Source organism: Rattus rattus, chromosome 11, assembly GCF_011064425.1.
Source record: "Rattus rattus isolate New Zealand chromosome 11, Rrattus_CSIRO_v1, whole genome shotgun sequence".
Classification (NCBI taxonomy): Eukaryota; Metazoa; Chordata; class Mammalia; order Rodentia; family Muridae; genus Rattus; species Rattus rattus.
In genome coordinates, this window is record NC_046164.1 from 80250320 (window position 1) to 80273909 (window position 23590).

General features: G+C 37.9%; 1 protein-coding gene across 1 annotated transcript in view; it reads right to left on the reverse strand.

Moving 5' to 3' along the window:
- Zpbp (zona pellucida binding protein) overlaps positions 1-23590 on the reverse strand; it is a 162689-nt gene that overhangs the window by 15352 nt on the left and 123747 nt on the right. The window contains exon 7 of the mRNA XM_032916764.1: positions 21408-21585. Within this exon, the coding sequence (XP_032772655.1) occupies positions 21408-21585 (178 nt within the window). The remainder of the gene's footprint in view (positions 1-21407; positions 21586-23590) is intronic.

A 23590-nucleotide genomic window follows, 5' to 3' on the forward strand; every position in this document is an offset into this window, starting at 1 on the left:
AGTAAAAGGGGATGATTACTGGGGAGGAATAGAGAGGGAAACAACAGGGTATGAATGATATGACTGGGCAAATAGGAAGAGAGGGTGTTAATTATGGGGAAGGGAAAAAGATTAATACAGAGGAAGGGACAACAGGAATTAAAAAACAGGGAATTAGAAAAAGACAAGGATTTTACTATTAACTATCTAAATAATAACAATAACAATAATACATTAAGGTCTGTGTAAAGATATGAATGCATTTTTTTCATGTTTGAATTATATTTTGATTGTTTCTCTTACTATACTTAAACTTTAAAAACTTAAAATTCTTCACATACAAGGCACATAAAAACACTTTTAGCACATGAATGGAATAGGTCTAAATGATTAGAGCTGCCTCTCCCCACCCCCACCCATAGCCAAAATGTTGATAGCTGCTATTTGGTTTAAATGACATTTTGACTTTGCAACACGAAAGGCTTTGTGCATTCTTACATCATGGGTACCCAACAATACCCATCTAGTTTTACTTGAGGCTTTTCTATACCCTATTATTTGCTGGCTTTTTCTTGAATGACTACCAGAGCTTTGAGAGTTCCCAGTTTCTTCACATATTCACTTAGTGAGGGTAACTAAAATATTAATGGCTGGTTATACAGAGAATCTGCAGTACATAGGCTTCGAAATGGTAAAGAGACACGGAGAAGGGAAATTTAAGACACAATGATAAATATGGATGGCAGGTCAACATATCAAAGGCCGACTTTGAGATTGGCTACTTTCAGAGTAGGAACATTGCTCTGTAATTTCATTCATTTTGACACTGCATCATGAGCCCTAATCCCTTTATCTATGGGATATAACTATTCCTTTTTTTATGAATGCATATTTTAAAGATTTTTTTTTATCATTTGGACTGACAATGTTCCTTCCAAGAGCCAAAGACCAACTAACAAAAACCCCACCACCAGACACGAAAAATACTTTTTTTGTTTTTTATTTTATTACTAAAGTAGATTCTAATAGATCCAGTTCCCGCTCTTCACTCCTCCCAGCTCCACTTCCCATTTCTTCTCTCCCCAACATGCACTCCTCTTCCATTTTCCTTCAGAAAAGAGCAGGCCTCTGTGGAAACAGCCAAGATAAAAAAGATACAACCCACACAATCCCAACTATCTAGATCCCCAAAGATCTAAATATTTGACCTAAAACTCAACCCTCATAAAGGAAACTTTTCAACAGGTGGAGACCATTACAGAAAACTACAATCAATATGCAGAGTTGTAGCATCTGGTCCCAGTGGATCCATCTACCAAACACTCCCGTACCTAAGACTCGGGAAACCAAGCAAAAGAGAGGGTAGGGAAGCTATAAGAGCCGGCCAGATCAGGGAGTTCGCTGTGAGGTTGTGTCTCCTAGTAACACTAGAAGCTACATCATAGAGTCTCCTCTCCAACATGACTGCCCAAACTTACACCAATGGACGTGCCACACTGGATGAGAAACAGCCCACCTGGCTGCAACCCTACACAAAACTTCTGCTGGTATCTGAAGAAAACTGGGAGTGAAAGAGATGTCCTTCACTAGAGAAGAGCTATAAATTGGTTGTCCAGTGTCAAAAGATGAGCCCTGAAAACAAGTATATAGAATTAACACCACAAGTACCATTAAACAGACTGAGAAGATTACACTTAGGAATATATATGGGAGGGTTTGAAGAAAGAAGGGGAATCCTAACAGTGGGAAAGGGGGCTGTTCCCGACTCTTTGGCCTTCTTGTGGGACGTTTTTCCTCCTACTGGGTTGCCTTGTCCAGACTTGATGTGGTGAGAGGTGCCTTGTCTACTGTAGCTTGTTCTACTGTTTGCTAAGTGTCCCTGGAGGCCTGCTCTTCTCTGAGGGGAGGTGGATAGGAGGTGGATTTGCTGGAGAGGGAAGGTGGTAAGAAGAGACTGGAGTGGGGGTGGAGAGAAAGGAGAGGAAAGTCATCAGGATGCTGCTATACATGAGAAGGATAAGATTAAATAAAAATATTTACCAAAGTTAGTAGCTGGGTTCTCAGAGATGAAATACAAATGTCTCAGAAACACCTAAAACTGTTCGACACCTGCGCCATCAGTGCATTCACTGCTTTCGGCTCCATCTTAGCCTGATCAGAATGACCAAGATTCTTAAAACGAAACTGACAGTAGATGCAAGGAAAGGGAAACTCTCATTGCTTCGAGGTGGGGTGCAAACTGGCACAGCCACTATGCAAATCAGTGTGGAGATTTCTCACAAAGATAAAAATAGATATATCCAGAATCTGGCACTGGACTTCTTGTTCAAAACCCTATGGCGTCTAGGAGCGCCACTGTCTATCCATGTACAGTGACTCTGTTCAGAATCTTTTAATTTAGGTTTTCTAGTCTATGATGTAGAAGCTTCTCACATGTAATTTATATACACCCTTAATATTACTTAGTACATTACAATCCCCAAATATTATCGTTCATCCTTTTTCTAGCTGCAGTATCTTTTCCTAAACAAAATTAATTGATCTCAATGGAGCTAAAGTATATTTACTAGTATCAGCGTTTTTTTTGTGAGATATTTGAGAATGATCTTGCTAATTCTGAAGACACATCTTTAGATGTTAGATTCTAATACACTTAGAGTTTTTCCTTAAATATTTAGGTGTGTGAACTCCACATATTTTTTCATGCTCCTTGAAAATTTTGTCTTGTAAAAGTTAAATTTTATTGTTAAATACCCCCAAATGTAAAACTACTATACTACTAGGTTTTCTTAATAATTTACTCCTTAATCGTTGTTTAATGCTCTTTTGTGTACACAGTTATACTTCTTGCTAAAGTCTATTTCATCAATAATAGCACATTATATCCTTTTTCTTGCTTCTATGATTCTTTATATATATTATTTTTTCTAGTCTTTGATTTTCTACCTTTGGTCTTTCTCTATTTAAAGAAGCATCTATTATAAGTAGCAAAGTATTGGTTTGGGTTTTCTTAGTTGAATCTTCTCTTTCCCCCTCTTTAACTGAAGGAGTCCATTTACGCTAATTGACTCTAGGGTGACCGTCTTAAGTGGAGACTGTTCTGTTCCAACTGCACTTTTATCCATGCATTCAGATTTGTCATCCTTTACACTGACAGTTTTCACTACTTTAAAGGTTTTCCATCTATTTGCTATTTATATATTATTTGAGTGTGTCTTAGTTATTGGCATAAAGTCTTATTTACAATGCAGTACAAATCATTACATACTCAAATAGCTGGACCTTAGAGCATAGCAATTTTTTTTCCTCTTGCTATTAGGGATATATGGCCAAATACTTGACTTCCACTATTTTAAGCTACACAGAGTATTTTATTTTGCAGTACTTATGTTAGTGTGTTATTTTCACTTTTATAGTTTTTGGTCCATGATTATTTCTGTTTACTTGAATAATTACTTTAATATTTATTTTAGTGTATGCTTAGAACAAATTCTCTCTGATACACTGCTTGCTTAGAGGTACTTTTATTTTGCCATGACCTTTGATTACTAACTTGGCAGATATCTTATTTCAGTTTATCAGTACATAAGTCCTGGCTTCAGTATTGACATCCTCAGATTTTTTTCTCTTCAGGCTCCTAAAACCTCATGTCCTCACACAGAATGTAAAATTTTGATGTTTTAATTCATTTTTCCAGTGCTATCAGCAAGAGATTTTAACTGTTATACATTTTCACATAATAGTCAAAATATCCAATATCATAATCAGAATAGATATTATTTCTTTTAAATTTTAGAGTTTTACCCAGGAAATCTGGATTATTAATTTAAAATATTTAGAGCATTTTCATGCCATGTTAGTCAAATGATGGTTTCACACATTTTTTTTTTTAGAAAAAAATATGTCTTTCTAAAAGAAATCCAAGCAATACATTCTGTTACATCATATGGTGACATATGCAATGGTAGTATGTTTTCAATAACTTATATTTTCTCAAGAATATAATAATCAAAAAAGGAGAAAGAGGCTTTTGTGGTTCCAATTGTATGTCACACAGCAGCAGAACTTCTTAAGTACATTCAGTGTAGGAGAACTAGGAAAAGATTTTTGTGCCTCTAATCTTCTGTGTAAACATATTTTAAAGTGTTCAGGGCTGAATGAATATAGTAAGTTAATAGATTCTAAAAGATTTTATTTAAAACAACTGTATTTGCTCAACAAATCACTTTTATTAATTATTCAAAGGTACATTTTATTAATAAAGCCATCTAAAGATAATTAAATACTCTAACCCATGGGCAAGTCACTTGTGACACTAAAATAAGTCTGCTTTTTATAAGAGATCTCAATACAAATATCATTTGACCCAAAAGTCTCTACAAGATCTAGTGCTTTTATAGAGAAACTACCAACAGAAATCAAATGAATGTTATCAAAACATTAGCTGAGGAATCCCTGAAGAATTTTAAAAATGAACCATATTAAAACTTACAGATGTCTCCTTTCCCACTCACAGTGAGTTTTCAGCCTTCCATTTCCCCTTCAATGCCTTTTCTATACCCTAGACAGCTGAGAGTATCCTAACTTTCTAGCTGCAATAAAGCTTAAGTCTTTGATGCACATGCATATTCCTAGTTCAAAATTCTTAGAGAGATGCAAGGATTTAACAAGTTTAGCTGATCTTCAGTTGCTACTGAATAAAATATAAGTACATGTAATAAAGAGCTAAATTGTTACATTCTGCATTCTTTGTTTAACATCCCTACACTTTCTTCATTCTTATCAGAGCTCTGTAGGGACATTCATAACTATCCATTAGCAAGAGCTCAGCATTAGCCTCTAGAAGCCCATAAATTTGTGTCACATATCCTATAATTGGTTTTTAGTAATTTTGCCAAATTTCTTATGTTTAAACAAAGATAAGACAAAGAATTATAATATTAACTCTAAAGAAACTAAAGTAAAAAAAGAAGTACGCTATTTTTTAACATTCTACTCTAAAAGAACAAAAAGAAAAAAAATAGCCCTGTGTACTTCTTAAAGTACAGTGGAAAAGAAAAAAAAATGGTAGAGAATGGCTCAGATCCTGAAATATTAAAACAAAGTTGGTAAAAACAATATGGCAACAAAATCACTCAAGTACTCCTCTCTTCTCCTTCTCTCCCACCTTACAAAAGCTTTGTCCTTGCCTTATTTTTTCACTGACTAATCATGGCCTTGACCTACCTTGTCTGCCTTCACCTGCATAATGACATCAACTGACAGACAACAGTTGGACTGCTCCTCTTAAGATCCAACAGCCTGAAGCCCTCTCAGGAGATCTACTGCAGCCAGGGCAACAAATCAGCAGCTTCTCTGCCCCTCTGAAGACCCTCCAGTTAGAAGGTCCCACCTACCAGGAGACCGGAAGCAACCCAGGAACTAATGAGGAAGATTCCAAACAAAGTCACCAGGAATAACCAATGTATGTGGCCATCATTAGAATCCAGTTCTCCCACCAAAGCAAGCCCCTAATATATCAACACACCTGAAAATCAGGAAGCTGACCTAAAATACTATCTCATGAAGATAATAGACTCCTTTAAGGAGTATATAAATAACTTATGAAAGAAACACAGGAAAACAGGTAGAAGCCCATAAAGAGAAAACAAATAAATCCTTAAAAAAATATAGGAAAACACAATCAAACAGGTGAAGTAATTGCATAAAGCAGTCAAGACCTAAAAATAGAAATAGAAACAATAAAGAAAACACAAATGGAGGCAAAGCTGGAAATGGAAAACCGAGGAAAGAGGTTAGGAATTACATATGTAAGTATCACCAACAGAATACAAGAGATAAAAGAGAGAATCTCAGGCACAGAAGATACCTTACAAGAGATTGACACAACTCTTAAAGAAAATTCAAAACATAAAAAACTCCTAAACCAAAACATCCAGGAAATTCAGGACACAATGAAAAGTCCAAATCTAAGAATAATTGGAATAGAGGAGAATCTTCATTCTCCTGAAAACGTCTTCAACAAAATTATACAAGAAAACTTCACCAACCTAAAGAAACAGATGGCCATAAAGGTATAAAAGGCCTATAGAACACCAAACAAATGCAACCAGAAAAGAAAATTCTCTCATCACATAATAATCAAAATACTAAACTCACAGAACAAAGAAATAAAAGCTGCAAGGGAGAAGGTCCGAATAATATACAAAGGTAGACCTATTAGAAATACATCAGACTTCTCAACAGAGACTATAAAAGCCAAATGAGACTCAGAGGTCATGCAGACTCTAAGAGAACACAAATGCCAGCCCAGGCTACTATACCCAGAAAAACTCTCAACCAACATAGATGGAGAAACCAAAATATTCCAGGACAAAAAAAAATTCAAACAGCATCTATCTACTAATCCAGCCCTTCAGAGGATCCTAGAAGGAACATTCCAACACAAGGAAGGTACCTACACCAAAGAAAAAACAAAATATTAAGCATCTCACAAAGAAGATAAAAGGAGAAAACCACAAATACATAAAACTACCTACAAAAACAAATATAACAGGAACTAACAGTCATCTGTCTTTAATATCTCTCAACATTAGTGGATTCAATTAACCTATAAAAAGGCATAAGCTAACAGACTAGATAGGCAAACAAGATCCAGCATTTTGCTGCATATAAGAAACACACCTCAATGACAATAACAGACACTATCTCAGAGTAAAGGGATAGAAAAAGGTTATCCAAGAAAATGGTCCCAGGAAACAAGCTGGAGTTTCGATACTAATATCCAATAAAATAGACTTTCAGCCAAAGGTTATCAAGCATAATGAAGAAGGACACTTCATATTCATCAAGAAAAAGTTTCAATTCTGCACATCTATGCCCCAAATGCAAAGATACCAAAATTCATAAAAGAAACTTTACTAAAGCACAAAACACACATTGAACTCCACACAATAATAGTTGGAGTCTTCAACACAGCACTCTCACTGATGGGCAGGTCATTGAACAAAAATTAAACAGATACACAGTAAAACTATAGAGGTTATGAACCAAATGGAATCAACAGATTTCTACTGAATGTTTCACCCTAAAACAAAAGAAAACACCTTTTCAGCACCTCATGGTACCTTCTCCAAAATCAACCATATAATTGGTCACAAAACAACCCTTAATTGATACAAGAAGATATAAATAATTCCACACACCCTATCAGACCACCATGGCCTAAGACTGATATTCAATAACAACAACAACAACAACAACAACAAAAGGAAGCTCACATACATGTGGAAACTATACAACTCTCTACTCAATGAGAATTTGGTCAGAGAAGAAAGAAAGAATTTAAAGACTTCCTGGAATTTAATAAAAATGCTGACACATCATGCCCAAACCTATGGGACACAATGAAAGCAGTGCCAAGAGGAAAATTCATAGCACTAAGTGCCCTTGTAAAGAAACTGGAGAAATCTTACACTAACAACTTAACAGCATACCTGAGAGCTCTAGAACAAAAAGAAGCAAACTCACCCAAGAGGAGCAGAAGGCTGGAAATAGTCAAACTCAGGGCTGAAATCAACCAAATAGAAACAAAGAAAATACAAAGAATCAACAAAACCAAAAAATGATTCTTTGAGAGAATCAACAAGATAGATAAACCCCTAGCCAAACTAACTATAGAGCTCAGAGGCAGTATCCAATTCACAAAATCTGAAATGAAAAGGGAGACATAACAAAAGAAATGGAGGAAACTAAAAAAACAAAACAAAACAAAACAAAAACAAACAAAAAAACATCAGATCGTACAACAAAAGTCTATACTTATCAAAACTAAAAAATATAGATGAAGTGTATGGTTTTCTACACAGATACCACATACCAAAGTTAAATCAAGAGCAGGTATACTTTCTAAACAAGCCCATATCCCATAAGGAAATAGAAGTCATTAAAAACCTCCCAAGCAAAGCCCAGAGCCAGATGGATTTAGTTCAGAATTTAGTTCTACCAGACCTTATTTGATACCAATATTCCTCAAACTATTCCATAAAATAGAAACAGAAGGAACACTACCTAATTCATTCTATGAAACCACAATTACTCTGAAACCTAAACTACGCAAGAACCCAACCAAAAAAGAGAACTTCAGACTAATCTTGCTTATCAATGTTGATGCAAAAATACTCAATAAAATTCTTGCAAACCAAATCCAAGAACACATCAAAACCATTATTTACCACAATCAAGTAGGCTTCATTCCAGGAATGCAAGGTTGGTTCAATATATGTAAATCCATTAGTGCAGTCCACTATATAAACAAACTCCAAGAAAAAAAATCACATGATCATCTACTTAGATGTAGAAAAAGCACTTGACAAAATAAAATACCCCTTCATGTTAAAAGTATTGGAGAGATCAGACTTTCAAGGTTCATACCTAAACATAATAAAAGCAATTTACTACAAACCAACAGTCAATATCAAATTAAATGGAGAGATACTTGAGGCAATTCCATTAAAATCTGGGACAAGGCAAAGATGCCCACTCTCCCCAAATCTATTCAATATGGTACTAGAAGTGCTAGCTAGAACAATAAGACAACAAGAAGAGATCAAGGGGATACAAATTGGAAAAGAAGAAATAAACGTATCACTATTTACAGATGATATGATAGTATACATAAGACTTAATAAGGTCTGCCAGAGAACTTCTATAGTTAATAAACAACTTCAGCCAAGTGGCCGAGTAGAAAATTAACTCAAATAAATCAGTAGCCTTCCTTTATACAAATGATAAACAGGATGAGAAAAAAATCAGGGAAACAACTCCCTTCACAATAGCCACAAATAATATAAAATATCTTGGGGTAATACTAACCAAACAAGTGAAAGATTGATATGACAATAACTTCAAGTTTCTCAAGAAAGAAATCAAAGAAGATCTGAGAAAAAGGAGAGACATCCATACTCATGGATTGGCAGAATTAACATAGTAAAAACGGCTATCCTACCAAAGGCAATCTATAGATTCAGTGCAATCCCCATCAAAATCCCAACACAATTCTTCAAAGACATGGAAAAAGCAATTCTCGAATTCATCTGGAAACACAAAAAATCCAGAATAGCAAAAACAATTCTTAACAATAAAAGAGTGGTTGGGGGAATCATCCCTGACCACAAGCTATACTACAGAGCAATAGTGACAAAAACTTCATGGTACTGGTACAGAGACAGACAGATTGATCAATGGAATAGAATTGAAGACACAGAAATAAAACCACACCATTGTGTACACTTGATCTTTGACAAAAAGTCAAAAATTTTTAATGGGAAAAAGAAAGGATCTTTAATAAATGGTGCTGGTCTAACTGGCTGTTTATATGTAGGGAAATGAAAATAGATACATATTTGTCACCTTGCACAAAGCTCAAGTCCAAGTGAATCAAGGACTTCAACATAAAACCAGATACTCTGAATCTAATAGAAGAGAAAGTGGGAAAGAGCCCTGAACTCATTGGCACAGGGGGAAATGTCCTAACAGAACTCCAATGGCTCACTCTCTAAGATCAAGAATTGAAAAACAGGACTTCCTAAAACTGGAACGCCTCTGTAAGGTGAAAGACATAGTCAATAAGACAAATTGGCTACCTACAGATTGGGGAAAAAAATCTTCAAACCCCAAATCGGATAGAGGGCTAATATCCAAAATATATAAAGAACTCAAGAAGCTAACCACCAAAGAAAATCAAACAACCCAATCAAAAAATGGGGTATAGAGCTGAACAGAGAATTCACAGCAGAAGAATCTCGAATGGCTGAGAAGCACCTAGAAAAATGTTCAAAGTCCTTAGTGATCAGAGAAATGCAAGTCAAAACGACCCTGAGATTCTATCTTACCCCAATCAGAATGGCTAGGATCAAAACCTCAGGTGACAACACATGTTGGCAAGGATGTGGAGAAAGAGGAACACTCCTCCATTGCTGGTGGGATTGCAAACTGGTACAACCACCCTGGAAATCAATTTGGAGATTCCTCAGAAAAAAAAAATGGAACTAGATATACCTAAAGACCCAGCAATACCACTCTTGGGAATATACTCAAAAGATGCCTCACCATGCCACAGGGGCACATGTTCCACTATGTCCACAGTGGCCTTATTTGTGATAGCCAGAATCTGGAAACAACCCAGATGTCCCACGACAGAAGAATGGATACAGAAAATGTGGTTCCTTTATACAGTGGAATACTACTCAGCCATTAAGAACAGGATGCCCTGAATTTTACAGTCAAATGGATAGAACTAGAAAATATCATCCTGAGTGAGGTAACAGAGACCCAAAAGGACATGCATGTTATATACTCATTAATATGTTGATATTAGCCAATAAAAGTACAGAATACCCAAGATACAGTCCATAGAACTCAAAAAGGTCAACAAGCTGAAGGGCCCAATTGAGGATGCCTCAGTCCCACTTGGGAAGGAGAAGAAGGCAACCACTGTGGGGGAGGTAGGGAGGGACTGGGGACAGAAAGAGCATGGTGAGAGGAACGTGATCTGGTATTGGGTGGGGGGAAAGGACTGAAGCCCTGAAGGCCAGGAGAAAGAATGGAAACAGGAGATGTCAGGAGATAGGAGATTGGGAGTACCTGCCCGAATGCACCAGAGACTTGGGAGGTGAGAGACCCTCAGGACTCAAAGAGGGGCCCTAGATTAAATGCCCTACAGTGGGAAGAGGGAACTTGTAGAGCCCACCTCCAGCAGAAAGACAGGACATCAAAAGAGGGACAGGGTTACTATCCCATAGTCAAAACTGTAACCCCAAATAGTTCCTGTTTGAAAGAACTGCAGGGACAAAAATGGAGAAGAGCCTGAGGAAAAGAAGGTCCAGCAGCAGGCCCAAAGGGGGATCCAGCCTGGGGGGGGGGGGAGGCCTGACACTATTACTGAAGCTATGGAGTGCTCAAAAAAGGGACCCATCACAACTGCCCTCCAGAAGACCCAACAAGCTGCTGAAAGAGTCAGACGCAGATATGTGCACCCAATCAATCAATGGAGGCTGCTGACCCCTGTGGTTAATTAGTGAAAAGCTGGAGGAAGCTTAGGAGGAGGGTGAGGAGGACCGGCAGTGTCAGTTAATGTGGACCCTGAGATTTGTTTGACACTGGATCACCAACCAGGCAGCATACACCAGCTGAGATGAGATCCCCAACACACACAGCAGAGGATTCTTGTGCCTGGGATCGTCAGAGAAGATGCATCAAACCCTCAAGAAAATGGAGCTCCAGGGAGATTGGAGGTCTGGCAGTGGGTGGGGTGAGGACATCCTAGTGGAAACAGGAGGGGTCGGGAGGAGGTATGGCATTTGGGGCAGTTGAAGGGTGGACCAGGAGGGGAATAAAATCTAGGGGGTAAAAATAAGGAAATACATATTTTTTACAAAAAGAAGAAGAAAGAGAAGTGTAGGGAGCCATTCTGAGCTATACAGTCACAAAGGATGTGGGGAGCAGGTGTGGCGGCAGTCCCAAGATGGCGCCCGGGACTGCGGCTAAGACTCATGACTTCCTCACACAGCTGAAACTAGCCACGTCCACTGTGAGAGCTGCGCAGGCGCACCGTGAGGCAAGATCAGGCCATGTGATGTGGACCTATGAGCTGAGACTACGCAGTCTGGACGGAGGAGGCGGAGTTGAGGGAGGATATAAGGGAGTGTGCTTGGGGCTGAGAGGAGAATGAAGGGAAGAAAAGGGAGGTTGCTGCTTGCATGCAGAGAGAAAGGTTCCTGAATAAACTGCTTTGAGAAGAACGTCGTGGTGTCACTCCTTTCTGCGGGACGGAGACAGAAGCGACAGAGAAGAAATTTATAAGAACTAACTCAGGTTTATAAAGGATATTGGAGTAATACTTCAAATGAAAACACAAGCTCACCTCTAAAGGCTGAAATAAAAAGGCAACAACAGTCAAAAGAAGGCTGAGAACATGCCACAAAATCAACAACCTGGCAGGACAGAGGAGCTCTGACATTGTCTCAATTCCCCCAGTAAAATGCACAGACTAGCAAAATGTATTAGAGAGTAGGATGCATCTTTTACTGCCTCCAAGGAACACCCCACCAGGAAAGATAAGACACTTTCTCAGGGGCAAAGGATAGAAGTTACCTCAAGGAAGTAGCTGGAAAAAATAGGCCTATCTATTCTAATACCTGACAAGATAGAGTTCAAAAATATCCCCTGTAATAAATAATTCACTTCAGACTCAAAACAATCCACAATGAAAATAAAAGATAAAACAATTTCAAACATATTGATACTAAATGCAGGTGTACATCATTTCATGAATCAAATACTCAGAAAGGCATAAATTAACCCAAACACTAGCAGCTGTGACCTCAATACACAACTCTTACCAATAAGTCATCTGAACAAAAAAATGTAATTAATTATGGCAAAATGAATCAAATGGACTAAAAAGGCATGTACAGAATATTCTACCCAAATACATTCTCCCAGCAGCCCATTCAATTTTTTCATACTAGCACATGACACAATTCACATTCTAGCACATAAAATAAGTTTGAACAAATATATGAAAACTGAAGTAACATCTATTTTATTTGACAGTGAAGAAATAAAACTAGGTTATCAATAGCAATAGAAACTACAGGAAGTTCATAAACATGTGGAGATAAAAACACTCTATTTGATAATAAAAAGTTCACTGAAGACATTAAGAAGAAAAAAGGTGTTTCAAATGAAAGTCAAAATACAAGTTTAGCCAACTCTATGGGACACAATGAATGGGAGATCAGCAGGTAGGGACTGGGGTGTCCTGGGGCAGTGAGGCTGAGATGAGTTGGACCGATGGCTCTCATGGAGCTTCTCGAAGCAGCCAGTGTTCTGGACTCAGTTGCTGAATAAAGCGTTATAAGCCTCTCACCATGGGGACTTAACAAAGCTCTGTCCATATCTTCCATCCTAGGACACTTCATTTTCTAAGTGAACGTTATTAAGTACCCTCTTCCTGATTCTCTTACACCCTTCACCTCAGCACATCCCTTCCCCGCACTTGCCAGCTTTACTCAGCTGACCATCAGATGATTGTGGCAAGAAGAGTAAATGAAGCCCGAATTATGAGGTTCTTCTCCCACACAGGATTTGACAAAACTCAGCCTCCTACTCTGTAACATTACAACCCCAATGACAAGTTGGATAGGTATGTAAGCCTTCTGGGACATATGCCAAGACCTCATAATAAAAAACACCAGCAAGAATCCAACTCCAAAAGCCTAAGTACCTTTGTTGAAACGATACTAAAAATAAACCAAGATAAACAAGTCACCCTCGAGAATCACCAAACCTGGGGCTTCAAAGATAGAATTGTTAAGAGTACTTTCTGCTATTGCAGAGTACCCAGGTTTACTTTCCAGCACATACTTGACAACACTTGACTGTCTGCTGGTGCTTTGAATACATATGGCACAGTGAGCAGCACTACCTGGAGGTGTGGCCTTCTTGGAGTAGGTGTGCCCTATTGGAGGAGGTGGGCATGGGCTTTTAAGACCATGATCCTGGCTGCCTGGAAGCCAGTTTTCTCCTATCTGACTCTGAAAGAAGATGCAGAACTCTCAGCTCTAGTCTCACATCTGCCTGGATGCTGCTATGCTCCCGCCTTGATGATAATGGACTGAACCTCTTAACCTGTAAGCCAGCCACAATTAAATGTTGTCCTTTATAAGAGTTGCCTTGGTCATGGTGTCTGTTCACAGCAGTAAAACCCCAACCAGGACAGTCTGTAATTCCATTCCCAAGGTATTCAATGTCCTTTTCAATACTCCATAGGCATTACCAAATATATGTATGATATACATATGTGCATACATTCAATCAAAACAATTTGATAGAAACATTTAAAGAATCAAGAAAAAGGAAACACATGTTCTACTATATGAAAAACCACAACTGCCAACCCAGATCATTATGCCAGAAAAATAGAAATTTTCCATCCTAAAAACAGACTAATATAATTTACACACCACTAAGATAACTCCACAAGGATACTGGAGGGAATACTTATGAATGAAGAGGCAAAAATCAGGTAAATAAGTATCAGAACAGTTAATCAAAAAGGCATCAAAAAACCCACAATAAAATCGACAACATGGTTTGAATAAATTGAAATCACTCCATAATATTTCTGAATGTTAATTTTCTTAATTTTGCAAATGAAAAGACACAGAATAGCAGGATTGATTATAAAGAAAACTGTATTGCTGGGCATGTATGCCTTTAATCCCAGAACTCAGAGGGCAGAGGAAGGTGGATCTATATGGATTTGAAGCCAGCATGGTCTACAAAGTAAATTCCAAGCCCGACAGAGTCAGTGAGACCCTATATTAATACACTCCCCAAACTTTATCATTTTCCTGCTGCCAAGTAACACACTTTATTATCAAAGGTAGACACTACATGAGGACAAAAGCATTCCCAGCAAGTGACACTCAGCAGTTATTAATAGCTACAAAACAGATTTCAAACCAAAATTAATCCAGACATAAACAAGACCATTTAATAAAAATTGGGGGGATAATCCATCAAGAGAATAATAGAATTATGTATGTCAAACACAAATATAATTTAAGAAAGCAAATATTGCCAGATTTATCCCATAGTGATAATCAGTGACCTCAATATACAACTCTCACCAACAAATAAATCATTTGGACAAAAAAGAAACATTGTTTTTCCATATAAATGTGAGAATTTACAACAATGCCAAGCCACCAGAGCTTCCAGGGACTAAGCCACTACCTAAAGACTATACATGGACTGACCCTGGACTCTGACCTCGTAGGTAGCAATGAATATCCTAGTAAGAGCACCAGTGGAAGGGGAAGCCCTGGGTCCTGCTAAGAATGAACCCCAGTGAACTAGACTGTCGGGGAGGGCAGCAATGGGGGAGGGTGGGGAGGAACACCCATAAGGAAGGGGGGAGGGAAGGGGGATGTTTGCTTGGAAACCGGAAAGGGAATAACACTCGAAATGTATATAAGAAATATTCAAGTTAATAAAAAAAAAAAAATAAATGTGAGAATTGTTCGTTCAAAGTCTGTAAAGAATTGTGTTAGAATATTCATGAGAACTGCACTGAATCTGTAGATTGTTTTTAATAAGATTGTTATTTTTACTTTGTTAATTCTATCCACACATTAGGATGGGAGCTCTTTGCATCTTATGTCTTCTTAAATTTCTTTTTTCAGAGACTTAAACTTCTTGTCATACAGGCCTTTCGCTTGCTTGATTAGTTACACCAAGATATTTTTTGTGGTCAATGTGAAGGGTGTTGTTTCCCTAATTTCTTTCTCTGCCCATTTATCAGCTGTATAAAGGAGGACTACTGAATTTTTTGTGTTCAGTTTGTATCTAGCCACTTTGCTGAAGGTGTTTATTACTTCTAGGAGTTCAACAACAACAACAAAAAACAACCAAAAGTCCAGGGTAGTTAAAACAATCCTGCGCAACAGAAGAACTTTAGAAGGTATCACCATCCCAGATCTCAAGCTGTACAACAGAGCAATAGCAATACAAAATCATGATATTGGTATAAAAACAAACTACTTAGTCAACAGAATAGAATGGAGGACCCAGAAATAAACCTACAATTTATGAACACTTGGTTTTTGACAAAGAAGGCAAAGCAATACAATGGAAAAAGGAAAATATCTTCAACAACTGGTGCTGCTCTAACTGTCTGCTGTAGAAGAATACAAATAGATTGATATCCATCACCCTGCACAGAACTCAAGTCCAAGTGGATTAAAGACCTCAACATAAAACTGGATACACTAAATGTAATAGAAGAGAAAGTGAGGAATATCCTGGAACAGACTGGCAGAGGAGAGAACTTCTTGAACAGAACACCAATAGCTCAGGCACTAAGAACAACAATTATAATAAATGGGACCTCACGAAAGTGAAAAGCTTCTGTAAGGCAGAACACTGTCAATAGAACTACGGAATGAGAAAAGATTTTCAACAACTCTACATCCAACAGAGGGCTAATATCCAAAATATATAAAGAACTCAAGAAATCAGACACAAACCAAATAATCCAACTAAAAGCTGGCATAGAGGGTTAAACAGAGAGTTTGCAACAGATGAATTTCTAATGAGAAGTACTTAAAGAAATGTTCAATGTCCTTAGTCATCAGGCAACATTCCTATAATGGAAGAGTGCTCAGTTATCGAAAACAAAGACATCATGAAATCCTCAGGCAAATCAATGAAACCAGAAAATATCATCCTGAGTGAGCTAACCCAGACTGAGAACGACACAGTTTGTAGTATGGGCATAGGTCTAAGTCCAAGACTTAGGAAGTCATAGGCAGTAGGAGTCAGTCTACTATTCTTGTTTTACTAAATGAATATACTATCAAAAAGCGTTTATGCTTGTACCCATGGACTCGTGCTGTTCTCAGACTAGGTCAAAGCAAACTCTCTTAGCAGCTAGTGGTGGCTAATGCAGAAACTCAGGTATGACGAGATGAGAAGAGTGTGACAGCGGAAAGCTCAGCATTAAAAAGAAGGGACACCCATATCATCTCTCCAAGCTCAAGAAACACAGAAGAAGAGCTAGGAAAAAGAGCTGTAAGACAGGGGTGTAAAATGCTGTCTAATAGGTATTAGGTATCGACAAGACATTTATGAACTCACAGCAGCTGTAGCTGCTTACATAGGCCCTACATGAGACTAAACCAGAAAATATGTAGTCAGTCATGGGGCAGGGGCTCCTTGAACCCCACTCTACCCAGAAGAGGTAAGGGCTATAGAGGATTGTGGAGGATAGGAAATCAGTCTTCAGGGATGTAACTAGGGGTGAGTGTACATGTTCCAGTTGATTGCTTCACATCCATGTCCACTCAGCTATCCCTGATGGGTTTTCCTTTATATGTGACTTGTGATTTTTCTCATGGTACTTTCAGTATTGTGCCCACACCCTGATGTTATGCCTTTATAACACAAGTGAAGAACTTGGAAAAACAAGAACAAAATAAGCAAAAATTTATTAGATGGCAAGAATAAAAAATCAGAACAAAAAGTAAGAAATCAATATAAAAAATGAGTACAAGCAATAAAGTACAAATCTAAGAGCTGGGTCTGTAAGAAGATAAACAAATTCAACAGATTCTTTGCCTAATTAGCCAAAAAAGTGTGAGAAAACAAATCAACACAATGAGAGATAAAAAGGGAAACATTACAACTGACACCAAAAAAAATCAAAATATTTTGAGCAAATACTTTAAAAACCTATAATTCATTAAGTTAGAAATTCTAAAATAGAGTGTTAAACTCATTCAAACCACCAAAGCTAAGAGAAGATTAATAATTTATACAGATACATTGACGGATAAGATCTAAACAGTGATAAAAAGACCAGGCCCAGACAGATACACATCAGAATTCTACTAAACATTCAAAGAAGTTCTACAATCAATACCTAATAAATTATTCAAAAAAAGAAGGAAACAGAAGGCGTTCTCCCAAACGCATTTACAAAGCTAGCATTAGTGTACTAGAAAAACACACAAGAAAATTAGGCAAGCATCTTTGAATCAACATAGATTCAGGGGTCCTCAATAAAATACTTGAAAGCCAAATACAGGAATATATCAAAAGATTATTCATTTTGATCAAGTTGGCTTTATCCCTGAAATTCAAGAAATGGTTCTACATAGCTGTATAGTAATAAAAATTGCATGGCATAAACAAAGAAACATCAACAACAGAAAACATTTAAATCAATGGAAGAAAACAGAAGACCCAAATATATGTTCCATAATTACATTCATTTGATATTTGCAACAACTACCTATCAGAGAAAAAAACATCTTCAGCAAACAGTGCTGAGAAAACAGAATGAGTAATGTAGAAGAGTTACACAGCACCCATATCTATCACCTTGCACAAAAACAAACTACAAATGAACCATGGTCTTGTGGTGGATTGGATCTAATGCTATTTATGTTAATTTGGTCCCCCAAATTACACGAGAATCTGCACATCTGCATGTAACTGCCCCCAGTTGGCTTTGATTGGTAAATAAGGTTGCCTGTGGCAATGGCTGGGCATGGTGATGAAGGCAGAACCCTAAGGCTTCACCGGCTAGGGAACCAGGAAAAGAATCTCATTTGCTGAGAAAGGAATAAGATCTGGGTTTGAGAGCTGCAGGAAGAGAGGCATACCAATCATGTAAGAGCCGGAGAGAAGTGGCCTGGGGAGACCCCAACTGGATCAAAGGCAGCAAAGATGGAGTATGGATTTCACTAAATAATAACTCAGGAGTATTGGAGGGGAGGCATTAGCAATATGGAAGTTTGTAGGTGGCCTGGCCATTGAGCTGATTAAGGCATATTAAATATAAGGCTGTGTTGTGTGTGTGTGTGTGTGTGTGTGTGTGTGTGTGTGTGTGTGTGTGTGTGTGTGTGTCTTTAATTCAAGAATCCAGAGCATTAGGGCAGGTAGCGGGGAGCAAGGAACTCACACTACCGCCACCAGGAAGATTACAGCGCATAAACCACCTACTGCTACAAGATCTCAATATAAAACACAAAATGCAGAAACAACAAGGGAAAAAGGAGCATCCTATAACACATGGCAGTAGGAAAGTACTTTCTGAAAAGGACCTCATTTTCTCAAGAATTAAGGCTGACAATTGACAGATGGGGACTCATAAGCAAAAGTAGTGTCCAACAAAGAAAATAACTGAGTAGAGAAAGCCCGCAGAGAATTTTTTTCAGCTATATATCTGATAGAGGACTGAAACTCAGAACATTCAAAACTGGAAAAGCAAAAGGTCAAGAAAACAAGCCATCTAGATAAAAAATGGACTATATCTCTGAACAGAGAAGGTTCAAAAAAGAAAAATGACTAATATCTCAAAACATGTTCATTATATCAATCGTAGAAATAAAAATCAAATCAACTTTAAGAATTCATTTGTGTTGGCTATTGTTGGTTATCAACTTGACTACATCTGGAAATAACACCCAAGTGGCTGAGTACACATTTGAGGTAATTTTTTTTCTTAATTAAATTTATGTGTAGTGGGAAGACCCACTTTTAATTCAGAATTTTTGAGGTGGGAAAATTCATCTTTAACCTAGGCTGCAACTTCTGTGGTCAGCCTACTTAGAGCACATGGAAGAACGAAGTACTTGTTCACTGTCTACTTGGGGTGTGTGTGTGTGTGTGTGTGTGTGTGTGTGTGTGTGTGTGTGTGTGTGTGTGTGTGTGTGTATTTCATTTTATAAGATCTGTTGCCTTAGAGAACCCTAAGACAGCATGTTACCCCAGTCAGAATAGGTAAAATCAAGAAAACAACAAATAACAGATGTAAGCAAGTATTGATGGGATTGGAAATTGGTAAAGCTACTATGTAAATAAGTGTGGAATACTCTAAAGTAGCTAAAAATATATCTGCCATATGACCAGTCATCAGCAAATTTTAACACCCTTTCATTATAATGGTCATGGAAAGATCAGGAATTAGAGGCCCATACTTAAATATAGTAAAAGCAATGTACAACAAACCAGTAGCTAACATCAAACTAAATGGAGAGAAACTTGAAGCACTTCCACTAAAATCAGGCACTAGACAAGGCTGCCCTGCCCTCTCTCCCTACTTATTCAAATAGTACTCAAAGTCCTAGCCAGAGCAATCACACAATGAAAGGAGGTCAAAGAGGATACAAATTAGAAAAGAAGAAGTCAAAATATCACTATTTGGAGATATTATGAGAGTATACTTAAGGGACCCCAAAAATTACACCAGTGAACTCCTAAATCTGATAAATAACTTCACCAAAGTGGCTGCATATAAAGTTAACTCAAACAAATGAGTAGCCTTCCTCTACTCAAAGATTAAACAGACTGAGAAAGAAATTAGGGAAATGACACCCTTCACAATAATCACAAATAACATAATATACCTTGGTGTGACTCTAACCAAGCAACTGAAAGATCTGAATGACAAGAACTTCAAGTCTCTGAAGAAAGAAATTGAAGATCGCAGAAGATGGAAGGATCTCCCCTGCTCATGGATTGGCAGAATTAATATGGTAAAATTCACCATTTTGCCAAAAAAAGTAATCTATAGATTCAATGCAATCCCCATCAAAATTCCAACTGAATTCTTAATAGAATTAGAAAGAGCAATTTGCAAATTCATTTAGAATAACAAAAAACCCAAGATAGAAAAAACTATTCTCAGCAATAAAAGAACTTCTGGGTGAATCACCATCCCTGGTGTCAAGCTATATTTATAGAGCAATAGTGATAAAAACTGTATGGTATTGGTACAGAGAAAGGCTAGATCAATGGAATAGAATAGAAGACCCAGAAATGAACCCACACACCTAGGATAACTTGATCTTTGACAAAGGAGCTAAAACAATCCAGTGGGAAAAAAGATAGCATTTTCAACAAATGGTAGTGGTTCAACTTGAGGTCAGCACGTAGAAGAATACAAATGGATCCATGCTTATCACCCTGTACAAAGCTTAAGTCCAAGTGGATCAAGGACCTCCACATCAAACCAGATACACTCAAACTAATAGAAGAAATAGTGGGGAAGAGCCTCAAATACATGGGCACTAGGGAAATTTTCCTGAACAAAACACCAATGGTTTATGCTCTAAGATTAAGAATCAACAAGTAGGACCTCATAAAATTGTAAAGCTTCTATAAGGCAAAGGACACTGTCATTAGAATAAAACAGCAAACAAGAGATTGGGAAAAGATCTTTACCCAACATATACAAAGAACTCAAGAAGTTAAGACTCCAGAGAACCAAACAATGCTATTAAAAAATGGGGTACAAAGCTAAACAAAGAATTATCCGCTGAGGAATATCGAATGGCTGGGAAGCACCTAAAGAAATGTTCAACATCTTTAGTCATCAGGGAAATGCAAATCAAAACAACCCTGAGATTCCACCTCACACCAGTCAGAATGGTTAAGATCAAAAACACAGGTGACAACAGATGCTGGCGAGGATGTAGAGAAAGAGGAACACTCCTCCATTGTTGGTGTAATTGCAAGCTGGTACAGCCACTCTGGAAATCAGTCTGGTGGTTCCTCAAAAAATTGGACATAGTACTACCCGAGGACTCAGCTATACCACTTCTGGGCACATATGCCAAAAATGCTCCGACATATAACAAGGACACATGCTCCACTATGTTCATAGCAGCCGCATTTATAATAGCCAGAAGCTGTAAAGAACACAGATTCCCTTTAACAGAGAAATGGATAGAGAAAATGTGGTACAAATAAGTCAAAATCCAAATGGCAGTGCTAATGAAGACAAACATTCAGTCAAACATAGTTGACGTGAGTGAACTCATGCACACAAACATGAAGTGTACTTTATTACATACCACAGCACTCAGGACACTTGGGATGCTTCAGGATGTTTATGCCATACCCTGGAAAGCAGCGGTTCACCCACACCATCTGAAGGGTCCCCTCAATGTAATATATCTCAGGCAGCGGCTCCGCACGCTTGCCCAGGACTTCCACTTGCTGAATGAAGAACCTCTCTATGAGATTTTTAGCCTATATTAGGAATAGAATTTGAAATAGTAATTAGCATTAAATAATATAAATTCTGAACAAACAATACAGAGGGAAAGATGTCAAAATCTTTAGCTTCAATTCATAAGATACACATAACATGTAAAAACATGTGTCTCCAAACAGAAGTGTCTCTAAATGTACTTCTATTTCTGTATCTGGTAGAAAGAAATAATTTGTCTTTAACAACTTTTGTTCCTTTTGGACTAAGTAATTTACTAATAGGCAACTGACAAAAATTAAGTCAGCTGTTAAAAATGAAACACATTGGCTTCAGCCTTAGGACTGGCTGGAGTCATGTTATGTTGTCCTCTAATTGTCTTGCTTTCTTCCTAATCCTCTCTCCTGCCCTGGAGAACCTGCTGACCGACTGAGCTGGCTCCTCAAATGGAGCCTCAGCATTGGGCTACAACAAGTGAGATGCAGTGAAAGACACCACGGGTGTGAAGGAAAGCAAAGAAGATTTGGGCCAATGATGAATAAAACTTGTAAAAAGGGACAAGGGAATGCTAAAGTGTCTTCTTATGTATGTATTTAGAGATATGCTAAAAATCTCATAGATGCTTTAAGACTTTGTACCCCAAGTAGAGATAGTTTAGTCCCTGGATTTGAGAGAGAATGGGTTTGAGAATAGCTGTCCTCCCTGCCTATCTGGGGATGCTTTGACCAAAGGGAAGGAAAATGCATGTAAGCTGTTGCAGAGCCCTCCTAGGGACAGGAGGAGGCTGGGAGACATCCTGCTTCCTCTGGCTCCTACTGGAAGAATGCTTATATTCTGGTTTTGGGTTCCTTTGGGACATCTGGTTCTCTTCCTTCTGTCTATTGTCTGTCCTTGGCGTGCCAATCAGTCTTTGTGGTTTTGTTTTGTTGTTTGTTTGTTGCCCTGTGTTTCATATTCAAAAGGAAAAAATGAAATGGTTAAAACTACTGGTCATTCACCCTTGATTTAGTTTTAATGTGTTTCAAAATAAAAAAAAAAGGGCAATGTCAGTTTCTTAATTGGCCTTTGGAACCCTGCACCTGTAGCTAGGAGTCTCCCACAGCTGGAGAAGCCCTGCCAGGGGTTGATCTTAAAGGGGCCAGCAGCTTCTCAGCTTCTATGGTAAGGGAGCTGATGGCTGTTTCTCTTAGAAAAATCTCTGTGATTGTGTTTACTGGCTTCAACAGGTAACAAGGTGCTCCTCTCTGGAAATTATAGCTAGAAAAAGTAAGAAAATTGTGTTTAGTCTAAATATATAAGATGTGTGTAGCCACTTCATTTTTGTTTCTGACGGGTTTAAAAATATACATATTTTCTACATGTCTTGGCTTTTAAGTTTGGGTATGATTAAAAATTTGTAACATTGGTAACAGAAAGTTGGCTTAAAACTGGTAATTTGGATGAAGTCATTCCAGACCACACATGGCATGAGCCAACCCAAGGAAACAGGTCTCTAAAATACCTCTGAGTAGGGTAACATTTTATGTAATTCTTATCCTAGAAACCATAGTTATAAAAGACAGGATTTCTGGCAGTGTCTTTGAGGTATCGGAGACTGCACTGTCCTGCATTCATGTGCAGGAACTGACAGTCAAACTTCGTAGCTTGATGGTGATTTTGGAGAGACTGGATTGGAGGTTGAGTTTTGCTTTCCAAAGTTGTGGCTGTGCTCTGGTGTTGCAAGGGAAACTTGAAGATTGTTATTAAACTGCCAGTGTTCTATTGGCTGCAGCTTGCAGTTCGATTCCAGGCTTGGGACTGACTCATACATATTTGTAATTAAGAAAAAAATCAAGCAGTTAAGAGATTGTTGCAGGATTTGTGAAAGGTTGATGAGGCTATGGAACTTGTGAGAGCATTACAGCCTGGCTTGCTGACTCCAATTGCCATTTCAGGAAATGCATATAGAATTATTATGGATTTGGAGGACTGTTTTTATGCTGTTCATCTGCATCCTGGTGATTGTAAAAAGGTTTGCACTTAGTGAGCTTCCTTGTAATTTTGGAG